Genomic DNA, 13,274 nt, shown 5'->3' with positions numbered 1-13,274 from the left:
ACACAAATGCAGCCAGCAGCCCCCCACATAAAAAATGAACACCCCCCTCCCCTCCCGCTGCAGCTTAGCCATCCAATACTTCCCCCCCAGTGGCAGTTTAGCCATTAGCTCTCTCCCCCAAAAAAACTTACCTGTGGTGAGCAGGCAGCGGCAATGGAGAGCACCGGGGAGGGAAGAATCACTCCTCACCCAACATAGATGGCAGCTCTAGTCCAGGTCTTCAGCAGGTCAGGAGGAGGATAGATCTGGTAGGAAGGCTGCCTAGGAGGGGCAGCGAGCCTCCGCTGCAGCTCCCCCTACATGCAGCCAAGCCAACAGCAGGCTAGCAGACACCATTGCCTGCTCGTTAAAAAACAGGCTCAGGACACAATAGTGGTGTGGGGGAGGGTGTGCGGGTACGATGCCCTGGCCGGCTGCGCCCCCCTCTGCAGGGCTTGCCATGGCACCCAGGGCACGTGCCCTGCTCGCCCTGCCTTAGTTACGGCACTGAATCAATATTAATGTTATCGGTTTAAAAAGTATATATATATATTCTTTTTTTAAATTGTGTTGGAAAAGTTATAAATAAATGTTCTTGACCTAAGTCAACCATAAAAAAATAAAAATTTCTGAGCGGCTTTTCGAATAAATATTAGCCAGTTAAGTGGTTAAAAATATGAATCTGTGACAACACCAAGTTGTTATGGGTTAAACCAACTTTTGAAAAAACATTTTAGTGAGATTGTGAAAGCAATACCTAACCACGTGTACTGCTCCATCTGAGAGACCGCATCATAAAACTGACTTACATTCAATTGTAAATGAGCATCAAAAGCAGTTACATAGTTTGGCAAATATAATGTATATCCCAAGTATTTTACAAGTAGATATAGGGGTAAGTTGAAGATGTAATAGGAAACTGTGCTTCCAACCAGTTATTTAAGTTTTGCAAACTATGGGCCTGATTCAGACCTGGATGCAATGGCGATTACAGATGCCGATCGAGTGATTGTTTGCCATCGCGCATACATATCAGCCACACTGCGCGCGCAGCATTGGAAATGCGACTATGGACGCACAGAGGAATCCATCGCAAAGTGAGTGACAGGTTGTCAGCATTTCGGGGTAGTGACGGGGTGTGGTTTGAAAAACGCCGACGTATCTGTATATTTGAATGCCGTTTCATGGGTGTGCATAAATTAACCCATGCGATCTCCTATGCAGCTCTGCGTGTCAGGAAAACTCCCAAAGCTGCGGCAGGTCAGACCTGCTGCAAGGGCAAGATGGCTGCTGTGCATCGATGTTACCGATATGTACGCACATAAGCGACATTGGGCCTGATTCAGACCCACTCGCGAGCGGCTGTCCGCTCGCAAGTGGGTCGATGTTATGCACTGAGCATGCGCACGACGGAGGGAGCTCCGTCGTGCGCATGCGCCAGACGCGACGAGCGAAGGAAAGTCCTTCGCTCGTTGTGTCCGATCAAAGGGGGCGTGCTGTCAATGTTGATTGATGTCAGTGGGAGTGATTTTGGCTCTGATAGAGCCAAAATCACTCCGGAGCTTGCGGTTGAAAACCTCAACCGCAGGCTCCGGCTCGCAAATTCGATGGTCGCGATGGTCTCGACCATCGCGGCCATCACAAAGCACGCTCGTATAGCCTGTGGGTGGTGACCCACAGCTATACGAGCGTCCAGGAGGACGCTCCATGAAAATGGAGCCCGGCCCTCATTCAGAGCGTGCGCTCTGCTCAGAGCGTACGGCTCTGAATGAGGGCCATTGTACGCAAATGAGAAGTTGGCTTTGGGCGTCCCTTATACTTGGGTAAAATTTGCAACCATTAGTGTCGGTCTCTGAATCAAGCCCTATATACAGTACAGTTGTCATAGTAAATAGAAAAAATCTGCAATAGCCACAGAAAGAGCCTTCACAGATGGCCAAAAAATTCTGCTCTTTAGCCCATGAAGTCACTAACAGGAGTTGTTTTACTATGGGCCTGATTCAGAGTTGAACGCAGTTGAGTGATTATTGGTGGTCTGCGAATTTGTCACAGGCACATTGTGCATGCGCGGTGAATGAATTGTGATCGTGCTCGCTGTGAGAATACAGTTACATTTGAATGTTAGAGACCGGTTTGCGGGTGGTTAGGGGAATTTCGGCCAAAACTCGGGCATGCCGGGCCGTTTCCTTTGCGTGTACTAGCAAGGGTCTGCGTTCGGCACGCAGAGAACAAAGCTCCAGCGTCTCAGTTACCACGGTCATTCTGAGTGACCATAGACTCACACTAGAAGTAGATGTTTTCGGTATCTCCATTCAATGCTGCATTTGTGTTGCGTGCAGTTGTAAAGGGCTCCGGGGGGCGTCTCAGTACAAATTCCACTGGCTGATGCATTAGCATATTTTACCAAATTGCTAAGTGGTAAAATTCGCAAATACGTTTGCATTAGTGTATGACTCTGAATCAGGCCCTATAAGCATGACTAGTTTTGTAACATCTTAAATGATCTTCTCTACCTGTCATCCTTCCAGGGCTGTAACTAGGGTGGTGCGACATGTGCCATGGCACAGCGCACCACAGGGCAGGTGGCACTGTTCGGCTGCTCCTGTCAATTTTCTGTTTATAATCATTGTTACTTGCAGTGGAGGCTCCAGAGGTGGAACTGCAGCACAGTCCAAAATTCAAATAGGGGAACCACACCAACTGCCAGTGAGTCCTGGCTAGGGATACCGACGCCTGTCATTAGCCCCCTGCCGGGATTAGACAGTCTGGTAGACAGCGGTCGGCATTTCAACCGTCGGCGTCCTGACTGCATCCCTCTCCTCACACCTCCTATCTCCTCCCTGTCTGACTCCCAGTCTCATCCTTCCCTCCATCTAGCCATCTCTTTTCCAGTCACATCCTCCTTTATTTAATGTGCACATTTCAAAATACTCATACCCAGACTCAAACCCATCACCAGACACCTTACACATAGAGCTATCTGCTGATGCAAAGTAAGCCCACAAATTCTGACCGCCGGACCTAAGGCCGGTGCTTCAATCCCAATGCTAGAAGACCAGCACCAATGAAAATCCTGATCGGTAAGTACTCTAACTATACCTAACCATCCCCCCCTAATCCTCCTTTAGTAGTGTCTAACCCTAACCACCCCCGTCCCCACAGCCTAAACCTAACCCTACCGGGGGGTGCCTAAGCCTATCCCCCCTTTCCCTAGCCTGACCCTAACCTTCCTGGGGGGTGCCTAACCCTAAGTGTTCCCCATGGAGCCCCTGACACACACCCCCCCCGCGTTGTCCGCGCCCGGCTTACCTTCATTCGGCCGGGCATCGGGCTCCCGGCGTAGGGATATTGATTTTAATGATAATAATCATTTGTCCCCTTTCGGGATTGCACAATCGGGAAGCTGGCGGTCAGTTATGTTCTTTGTTAGGCCCTGCAGAAACCTTGTGGTGTTATATAAATGAAGGATAATATATATATTTCGCAATATGCCCCACTGTGGTGGGTGACAGGGAGGTAGACGATGACAGGGAGGTAGAGGGTGACAATGGGAGGTAGAGTGCGGCAGGGGGAGGTAAAGGGTGACAGAGAGAGGCAAAGGGAGATGGGCTGGGATGGACTGGGACTAAAAATAGGCCCTGGAATTTAAAGCACACATTCCCACCTCGGCATCAGCATCTGGTCTCAGGTGTAGACTCCTTCCCTTACTATTCCTGACTCCTCCTACTACTTAGTCTATGCTCTTACAAATATAACTAAGAACATCATTAATAATTAACAAGTGTACATCGTTCTTTGTATTAAAATACACATAACAGAGCTCATCCTGCAGCATGTGCCATAGTCAGACATTGGGTTTTTGGTTGGTATTGTTCGGTAAAGCTGGCACTTCACTGGTGTAGGTCACACACAAAGAAAAAGAAAGGCATTTTCCCTATTGAGCAAACCCTAGCTTAGCAGTTGTAGAGGATTAGATAGCATTCACTGTAGGATTTTTTTAGGATAGGGGTCAGGTGCTCAACTCAGAGGAGGACACACCAAAGCAGAGCATTTTGGTGCCCTGTGTACATAAAGCGCATTGGTGTTCCCCTACACATTGCAAAGTAGAGAGTGCACGCCAAAGAGATGTAGTCTTGCTGGGAAGGGGTGTGGTCACAAAAATAGTACTGCCAATTCAACCTTAGTCACTTTACACCACAAAGAAGCACCCCTTATTCACGTTACACCACCAGTGGCGGCTCTAGGCATGGGCTTGTATGGCCATCGCCCAGAGCACCATAGCCAAAAGGGTGCAGCCCTGCTCCATACCTGAGCTAATCATCGGCTGGCTGCAACGGAAAACCCACCCTCCACTCTCCGACTGGCGTTATTGGGTAAACGCTCAGAGGGAGGAAAGGGGCGCAGCTGTTCAGCACAGGACGGTGCAGGGAAGCCTACTGCCGATCCTGTACACCATACAGTAGTAGTGCCTTATAACACATTATGCCACACAGTAGTAGTGCCTTATAACACATTATGCCACACAGTAGTAGTGCCCCTTATAACACATTTTGCCACACACAGTAATGCCCCTTACTCATTGTGCCGTACACAGTAATGTCCCTTACACATTATGCTGCACACAGTAGTAATGCCCCTCACACATTATCGCTAAGGGGGGTTATGTAGAATCCGCACAGGAAAAAAATAATTGTCCCAGCCTTTTTAAAAAATTTTATTTCCTACATTTTATTGTCTAAATGAAGAATTCCTACTTAATCTACTTATAGCTGGTGGTGCACCATGGGAAAAATCAATATACATATATATTGGGAATAGAATCATACAAGTATGATTCAATAACAGAGAAATTCCCTTTTTGGTGCACTCATTAGTTAAAAAAAAATTGTCCAAAACATAACTTTTAATAAATATTTACATAAAATATATACATTCTTTATGGATTCAGTAATATAAACATTAAAGCATTCAATAATACAATCTAGACAAATTTCTGCAGTCAACATAAGAAAAATGTATTGCTGTAGTGTTTCTCTCCTAGATAGAGAAAAACTCTACTGATATTGTCTTCTATGATAAGTAAAAAGCTCTGTTAGTGTATACACCTGTGATCATAGCAATGTACCCAACTTAAACTTACAGTTTTACAAAATATTATGATATGTTATCTTGCTTTTATGCACAGGGTATAGTGAAAAAGAGTGAAATATTTAATAACCATTAACCCCAATGTAGGGTTTGTGATATCTCTGTATCTTGTATTAATTGAATCCCTGTCCTGAGTATAGTCTCTGTCTCTGTGTCACATATTCTACTTTGGGGCGGTTTATTATGCTGCAATTGACCACACCTCTTTTAATTTGTCCATGTTGATAATTAGCTTCAACCAATTGATATATTTGCATATTGTTATTCTCTCCATCAAGTTAATCTCAAGATTTAATTACTCCATTATACATGTCAATACACAGTTGTATATATAAAAGGAAAACACAGTTCAATGTTACCAATCAATCAGTTGTATATAATGAAACCTGCTCAGATGGAATACCTATATAACTGATTATCTATATCTTGTGATACCCTCAGTTATCACATATGCAGGTATAGAGAAAAAAAATCAATCTGTTGACCACTAATACAACCTGTTGCAATAGTTAACAAAGACAAACATACAACACCATCATATTAAACATACATTTTAACGTCTCTACTGACATCTGAGTGAAAAGAGTGTCAATAAATGAAGCAAAGTACTCTGCCCTATTGGAGGAAGACCTCTCACCCTTATTTCACCCTTAGGGAAAGCAAGACCCCCCCTGGGTGCAGAGTGGAAAAAGAAAGAAATGGAGAGAAAAGAACACCGGTTTCTACTGTCCCTGCAAGCTCCGCACCCTCCTGCTGTGAGGACACAGTGCAGGGTAGATTGTGCCGGTGGAAGTGGGATGAGAGCGCCAGCTGAGGTACCTGTATGCAGGTGTGCAGGAGCGTGTTCCCGATTAGCAGCCTAGTGGAGCCATCCGGTACCCGGTCACATGGTCACCATACGAAGGTCCGGAGAAGCGGCTCGTTCTGATGATGCGCGTTTCACTTCAGGGCTTCCCCCCCCCATGGGCTCTTGCTTCCATATCACCCCATTGTACTTCTAACCCCGGTATACAATTGGGAAGCCGGCTGCCTTAACACTGGCAGCCGGCTTCTCGACTGTCATATCCTGGGGAGGGATGAAATGCCTGGCATCTAGATGTAGACGCCTGACATTTCCCCGACACCAGGAGACCGGCGCCCGGCATCCCGATTGAAGGGATGCTGGGCGCTGCGAGCGGACAGCTGTGGGGGGGGGAGGGTTAGGTTTAGGGCACCCGGGGTGGACTTAGGGTTAGGCACCCCCCCGGGAGGGTTAGGCTAGCGGGAGGGAGGGTTAGGGTTAGGCACCCCCGGGGGGGACTTAGGGGTAGGCACCCCCCTGGGGGACTTAGGTTTAGGCAGCGTGGAAGGGGGGTTAGGGTTAGGCACTTAGAGGGGGGATTAGGGTTAGGCACTTGGGGGGGAGGTTAGAGTTAGGCACCCCTAAGGAGGGTTAGGGTTAGGGGGTTAGGTTAGGTTAGAGCTTACCTTTCCACGATCGGGATTTCCAGCGCTGTCGGGCTTCCGCTGCCGAGAACTCTGCTGTTGCCAGCAAGGCGCTGCCGGGAATCGAACCGCCGGCCTAACCCCCCCCTCACCCTTCTCCCTGCATGCTCCCCTCTCTCACACCCTGCCCTTACTGATTCCCTCTCTCTTTCACCCCCTACAATAGCTAGCCTGCCTCTGTCTGCCCCTCTCTCTATTCCCTCTCTCACAAACTCCCCTCTCTCTAATTCTCTCTTACCTGCGCTGCTGGAGTGGAGCCACCGGGATCCTCGGGTCTTCACTGCAATTTATCTGGCGCCGCTGCGAGCCAATGGGAAGCTGCTATTTGGCAGCTTCTCATTGGCTAGCGGCTGCGAGCCCTGCGATTGGCTGGCAGCTGCGAGCCTCGTGATTGGCTGGCAGCCGCCCAGTGTGTGGTGCTTACAGTGCAGCCGGGACCAGGTACTTTGTCCCGGCTACATGTCAGCTCCTCCACTGCCCCGATTGAGATGTGTCCCCTGCGGGACACATCTCTACACATTGCCTCCGCTGTTCCAGCTCTGGGATCCCATACTGGATCCCAGCGCTGGTGCATTCTCTTCTACATCTAAAATGAAGTGGGGCCGGGAAGTGGCGGTATGTCATACCGCCGTATACAGCCCCACTTCGACCACTGATTCACAGTATCATTAATAACATATAATATTTTGAACAATGGTGCAAATACTCTTACACAACTCAGGTAAGTTTATAGACACACCTGTGCTTGCACAGAAAATACATATGGCCGGGTTAAACTTTATTTTACAGGAACAGTCTTGTCTCCGTGGCTGTACGTCTGTGAATCTGAATTAGTGAAGTTAAGACACAAGGCAAAAATCAGTACATTGTACTAACGTTAATATTTTGTACAATATATAACCTACATAAGCTTAATGGCTAACTATAACTGTTCAAGTCATTACATTTGAGCAGTTGCTGGCCAGCTATTTCTCTTTAGGCGGTGCACAATTGCTGACTTGGTGGATCTATGCTCCTCTCTATCTGATGCACTGTATACAATGTTGCTGCTGTACAAAGAATAAGGTTGACTGTAGCATCACTACCTTTGCAGATTAATAGAAGTAGGTTTTTTTGTACACTACGTCAGTAGTAGTGTTGTTTTTATAAAGGATTGCTGAGTCCAGGACTTGGGCACTCTCTATACTTGCAATGGGTTAACGGCAGTCTGTGACTATGTATGGGGAACTGCTGAACCTGATAACTGTCAGCTGTGCAATGCAATAAGCCACCAGTGTTCATGAGCAAATGTTCTATTATCATTTGATCTCATACACATTGGCCCTGATTCAGAGCCGCTCGTAAGTTCTGACCGATGTTCGCACATCTGCGCATGCGTACGGATTGTAATACGCATGCGCGAACCAGTCAGTGCGGCCGAAAATCGTTTGTTCGCTATATAGCGAATGCCGGCTATTTTGAGTGACAGGAGGAGGCGTATGTGGGTGGTAACAGGGGAAGGTGCTTCAAAACGGGAAGTGGAGATCAGAACGCAGGCGTGCTTAAAGGTCAAAACGGGCATTTTAGGGGTGTGCATAATTAATCCAGCAGCGTCATTGACCACGTCACTTGTTTTTTTTTTTACACAGAACTGCTCGCAAAATAGCGGTTGAAAAAACCAGCCACAAGAATAGCAAGCAGTTCATACGCTGTTCGATGTACTCGATTAATCTATTAAATAGCGGACATGACGTATGGTGCGAGCGGCCAGGGGGCGTATTTTTCAAAATTACAACCGCAAGTTTTGCTCGCTCGTTCAGACTTAGAGGCGTGAACAGACCGCAATGAGTGAACAGATCATTTGAATAGCCACCCCTTGTTTTTGAACGAACGACCACAAATAGCGAGCGGCTCTGAATGAGGGCCATAGTGTATGCCCATCATAAGTGACTGCTTTAATTACTAGTCTGTTTCAAGTAAGAAGCTGGTCACCTGACTATAACTGATGGACCCCATACATCACAGATGGATTGCTGCAATCCCGCGATGCTGCAACCCAGCAAAAAATTTTTTGCAATTGTCAAATCGCGGATGGATCGCAGAACATCGATGGTGGGTGATCGGAAATATCCAATGGCGATCAGAAAATTCCGATCGCAGCCCTGCATCGCAGTGATCCGTCGCAGATGTATGGGCACCTTAATACAATGCTGCAAGTCACTTTATATCCTGAAGAAGCAGCGTTCCAGTCTATAAAACTGACAGCTGATGAGTGATGTAGTAATGCTAGATGGCGTGGGTTTTATTTACAGACCTCCCCAATAGTCAAGCGCTAGGAGCTTCTCTCCTTGCGATTCACAGCCCAGTCTCCTCCTTTCAACCCTGCGTCAGGTGCACCTCTGGGACTCCCAGGTTCAGGTGCAGTGCACCTGACAGGCGCCTGTCATAAAATCATCATTAGCATCTAATTAACTCAATTCTAACACTCTTAAAGTGATCAGCAGTGTTCTCCCCAGGCTGTTTTTTGCGGGTGCACCACCCGGCAAGAAACAGTCTACCACCCGGCACTTTGGGAGCCTGCAAGTGGGAACAGTGGCCCTCATTCAGAGCCGCTCGTTAGCGGCAGTACGCTCGTTCCGAGCGATGTTTGCACATCTGCGCATGCGTACGCTTTTTAGTACGCATGCGCGAACCAGTCAGTGCGGCCGAAAATCCTTTGTACGCTATATAGCGAGTGCCTGCTATTTTGAGTGACAGAATGAGGCGTATGTGGGTGGTAACAGGGGAAGGTGCTTGAAAATGGGGAGTGGAGATCCGAACGCAGGCGTGCTTAAAGGTCAAAACGGGCGTTTTATGGGTGTGTATATTTAAAACAGCAGCGTCATTGACCACGTCACTGGGTTATTTTATAGCCAGAACTGCACGCAAATTTGTGGTAGCAAACACCAACCACAAGAATAGCGAGCAGTTCATACGCTGGTCGATGTACTCGATTAATCTAATAAATAGTGGACATGACTTAGGATGCGTGCGGCCAGGGGGCGTTTTTAACAAATAAACGAGCGTATGTTTTGCTCGTTCGTTCAGACTTAGAGGTGTGAACACACTGCAATGTGCGTACGGATCATTTGAATAGCCACCCCTTGTTTTTAAACGAACGACCGCAAATAGCGTCCGGCTCTGAATGAGGGCCAGTATTTGGGAGCTGTATAAAAAGGATCAGATTCTACAGACTTTGCAGATTTTTCATAAATCAGATGACTGGGCCTCTAAAAGAAGAGAATGAATACTGTATGCAAAATGTTATTTCAAGTTTAAATCATTATAAGGTCAGGGTTTAAAACATTTTATTATTGCGTAGGCCCCCACCCGGCTACTTCTTGATACCACCCGGCTGGAAAAATTTTCTGGGGAGAACACTGGATCAGTAACCTTCATTAGGATGTACAAAGAGAGATTATATGGAAATCTGATTCACAAAACCACATTTATTAACCTTAAAGTAAAACAAAAAATACTAAATTTTAAGAGGCGCAGTGTGCCTAAGAGGCCACCCTGGACAAACCTACATATTTCCGCAAAATACCCACAACCTTTGTAATTTTCATACATAAAATGAGCAAAATACACAAAATTGTGAGAAAATAAAAAGAAATACGTACCTTCAAAAGTCGGACGAGTTCGGGTGCAATGAGCCTGAGAGGCCAGGCAGGTCACTACTGCACTCCATGCAGGCAGCAGGAAAACTGAGTAGGGGGGTTTCAAACAGCATCTAGAGATAGAAAGGTACTAGAAGGGGCAGGCCCCTGCACCCCCTTGCGGCGGAGAGGTGAACAAAAACAGCTTTGTGGCACCTGTCAGGCCAGCTGCGCCCAACGCAGGGCTAATGATGAAGCTGCCGAACCTCTCTGCAGTGATGGTGAAAGTCTCTCTTACTAGGGCAATCACCGCCCCTCCCAGCCAGCTCCTCCGTTCAGGTCCCAGCCTCCTTACCTGGCCAACACCCATGACTCGCCTCCTGACTGCCTACTGGCTCTGTGGGGAGGACTGGCTCGGCTTTCCTCCATTCCGCCCCAGCTCCGCCTCCAGCAGCTGCCGTCCAGGAAGTCAGTCCCCGGACTCCGGCTCCTCAGTCAGCCAGTTCTTTTCACTCTGGCCGCATCTTCTCATTGCGCTCATCTATCCCCATTCTACATTCTGGATCATGATTCCCCAGCAGTGGCGGCTCAAGGCATGGGCTAGCAGGGCTGCCTTCCGTAGCGCCATAGCCTGAAGAGCCCTGCCTGAACATCTCACGACCACCCGACTTCAGAAAACTCCACCCACCCGCTGGCAATATTGGCATATGCTCAAGGGAAGGAAGCGGAGGAGGGAAGGGGCGACAGACAGTGCAGCACAAGACGGCACTGGGCACAGAGAAACCTAGCGTCGGCTCTGTCCCCAGTAGTTTACTTACTCAAGATAGACCTCCTTCATCCTGTACCTATCTCGGCTCCTCTAGCCAGGGACAGATTCACCATAAACTTCACTGGGAAGATTCCCTGTGGTTGACGCACCTGCTGGGCCACCTGTCAATTCAGGTCTTGGTATTTTTACATATGGCCTAGCTGCTAGAGATGCAATATATGTTGTCTCTGTTACTTAAAGGCATAAGTCAGTGGGTACTAGGACCCTCACAAATCTGCACAGTGGTGTGATCTCAACTTGGCACTTCTGCGCATGCATAGCTTCACACGCTGTCTTTCTCTCCACGTGCAGCGTCCTGCGGGCCTCCCCACTGAGTGTGCCTGGTACTGTCTACTTCTAGGTAACAATCAGAAGTCAGTGGTGAGGAGGGGAGGTAGTCAGCTTGGAATGCCGATGGTCAAAATACCAGCGCCGGAATCCTGACAGCTTCAGGATCCCAGCTCTAGTATCCTGACCACCGGCATCCCGAAGGTAAGTATCTGGGGTTAGGAGAAGCATTAGGGTTAGGCACTAGGGGGAGGGTTAGGCACTAAGGGGGGAGGGTTAGGTTTAGGGTGCGAGGAGGGGGAGGTTAGGCTTAGGCACTAGGGGGGAGGTTAGGTTCAGGCATCGAGGAGGGAGAGGGATAAGGGTAAGTGCTAGGGTACTTTCTTGGTGGTGTCGGGATGCTGACTGTCAGGATGCCGCTGTTGGTATTCTAACCGGCGGCATCCCGACCATCGGGATCCTATATCCAACCCATGAGGAGCTGTACTGCTGCTTTCACACACTGTCCCTGCATGCCGGACTTTGCATCCTGATTGTGGAGAAGTGTTAGTACACTCACTGACACTTGGAGGAGCCCCATTGGAGTCACCTATTTCTTTCCAATACTGGTTCTCATAACAGGCTGCATTCACTACCGAGAGGCTGGTCTCAGTGGTCCCAACCATTCCTGCTGCTGTACAGTTACCAGTTTGGTCTGTGAGGGCCCTATTTATCGATATTATTTAAAAAGGGTGTTTTCACATCCTTTTCACATTATTTTAGTATCACATAAATTTATTGAAAGGATTTTGGAGCAGCAGGGGGCTGGGCAGCAGCCAAAGGAGTAGGGCAAAAGGTGTGGCGGGTTTCAGCAGAAGTGGGCATCGGCAACGGAGGGGAGTCAGTGGAAACAGTGGAAATGTTAGTGGGAATGCAATGCATTCTGGATATTGGCCCCACAGCTAACACCATCTGAAGATGGCACTAGCCACTGTAGCCTATGGGCCTATTGGCTACAATGCGCATAATTAGCCGGCGAACCCTCCCCAGCAGTGGAGGCCATGCATGTGCAGTCAGTGTGACTGCGCAAGTGCAGCAGCCCCAGCAGATCTCCGGGCACATCGCAGAGACGGCATGTGCCGGATGATACATCCGGCGCTATGATCGCATATTGCAATGTGATCATGGGTGGTAATGTCATGCCTAGATCGCATCGCATTAGCGATCATTAATAAGTGGGGGCCATATACTCTACTCAGGTGTGCAGCTGAACAGTTAACATTAAACAAAGCATTATTAGAAGACAATCTAATATAAGGACAAAGGTTCTTTAATCTGAGTAACAGATAGCCTCTTACAACAACCATTTTAATATAAACTTTAAATTGCTACGTAATAGAACACAATGACCTACTGTATATATTAGCATGTATTGGCATGCAGGCACATTGCAGGCCAAATACATGTGCCATCAACTTGACCTTGCTCCCGGGCAGTGGCACCAATCACAACACTCTAGTTACAGCCTTGGGTATAACTATCAGTAAGTTGTAGCTGTCATGTTTACTTTCACTTGGTTCTTGTTAGACTTTGAACATGAGATTCCTTCCTTCATTTCTAAAAGTATAATACTAAACTTTGCTATCACAAACTTTTTTTGCTATTCACTGATTAAAACCTTGACATTTCTTGTAGGTCGCATGGCTGACGGAGCCTAATGCATACATAAGTGACAGGTAATAAATGAGATAGTGGGTGGGATGAACTAAGCTCAAAATTGTGGTAAAACTCCAGAACATGCAGTTTTCGAGGTTTTACTGCATTTCTCATATGTACTAAGCAACCGGAATGTGATACATTAAGGTGCTGTGACCTGGGGGGAAGCGTTTCCCAATAGAAGCCTATGCACCTCTTTTCGGGACGCCCACTGAGAGGGATCCAATTTGATCCCTCCCAGCTCACCCCATGTC

The 13,274-nt window shown here is 47.7% G+C and overlaps 1 protein-coding gene across 1 annotated transcript in view; it reads left to right on the top strand.

Annotated features, from left to right (window-relative positions):
• Positions 1 to 5,936, top strand: part of TNFSF10 (TNF superfamily member 10) — a 79,017-nt gene extending 73,081 nt beyond the window's left edge. The window contains exon 6 of the mRNA XM_088452332.1: positions 5,782 to 5,936. Coding sequence (XP_088308458.1) covers positions 5,782 to 5,886 — 105 coding nt within the window. The 3' untranslated portion in view covers positions 5,887 to 5,936. The remainder of the gene's footprint in view (positions 1 to 5,781) is intronic.
• Positions 5,937 to 13,274: the final 7,338 nt, after the last annotated feature.

This window comes from Taudactylus pleione, unplaced genomic scaffold (assembly GCF_031769625.1).
Source record: "Taudactylus pleione unplaced genomic scaffold, aTauple2 ptg000037l, whole genome shotgun sequence".
Classification (NCBI taxonomy): Eukaryota; Metazoa; Chordata; class Amphibia; order Anura; family Myobatrachidae; genus Taudactylus; species Taudactylus pleione.
The sequence above is the reverse complement of the archived record's forward strand: the minus strand, read 5'-3'. Positions and strand labels throughout refer to the sequence as shown.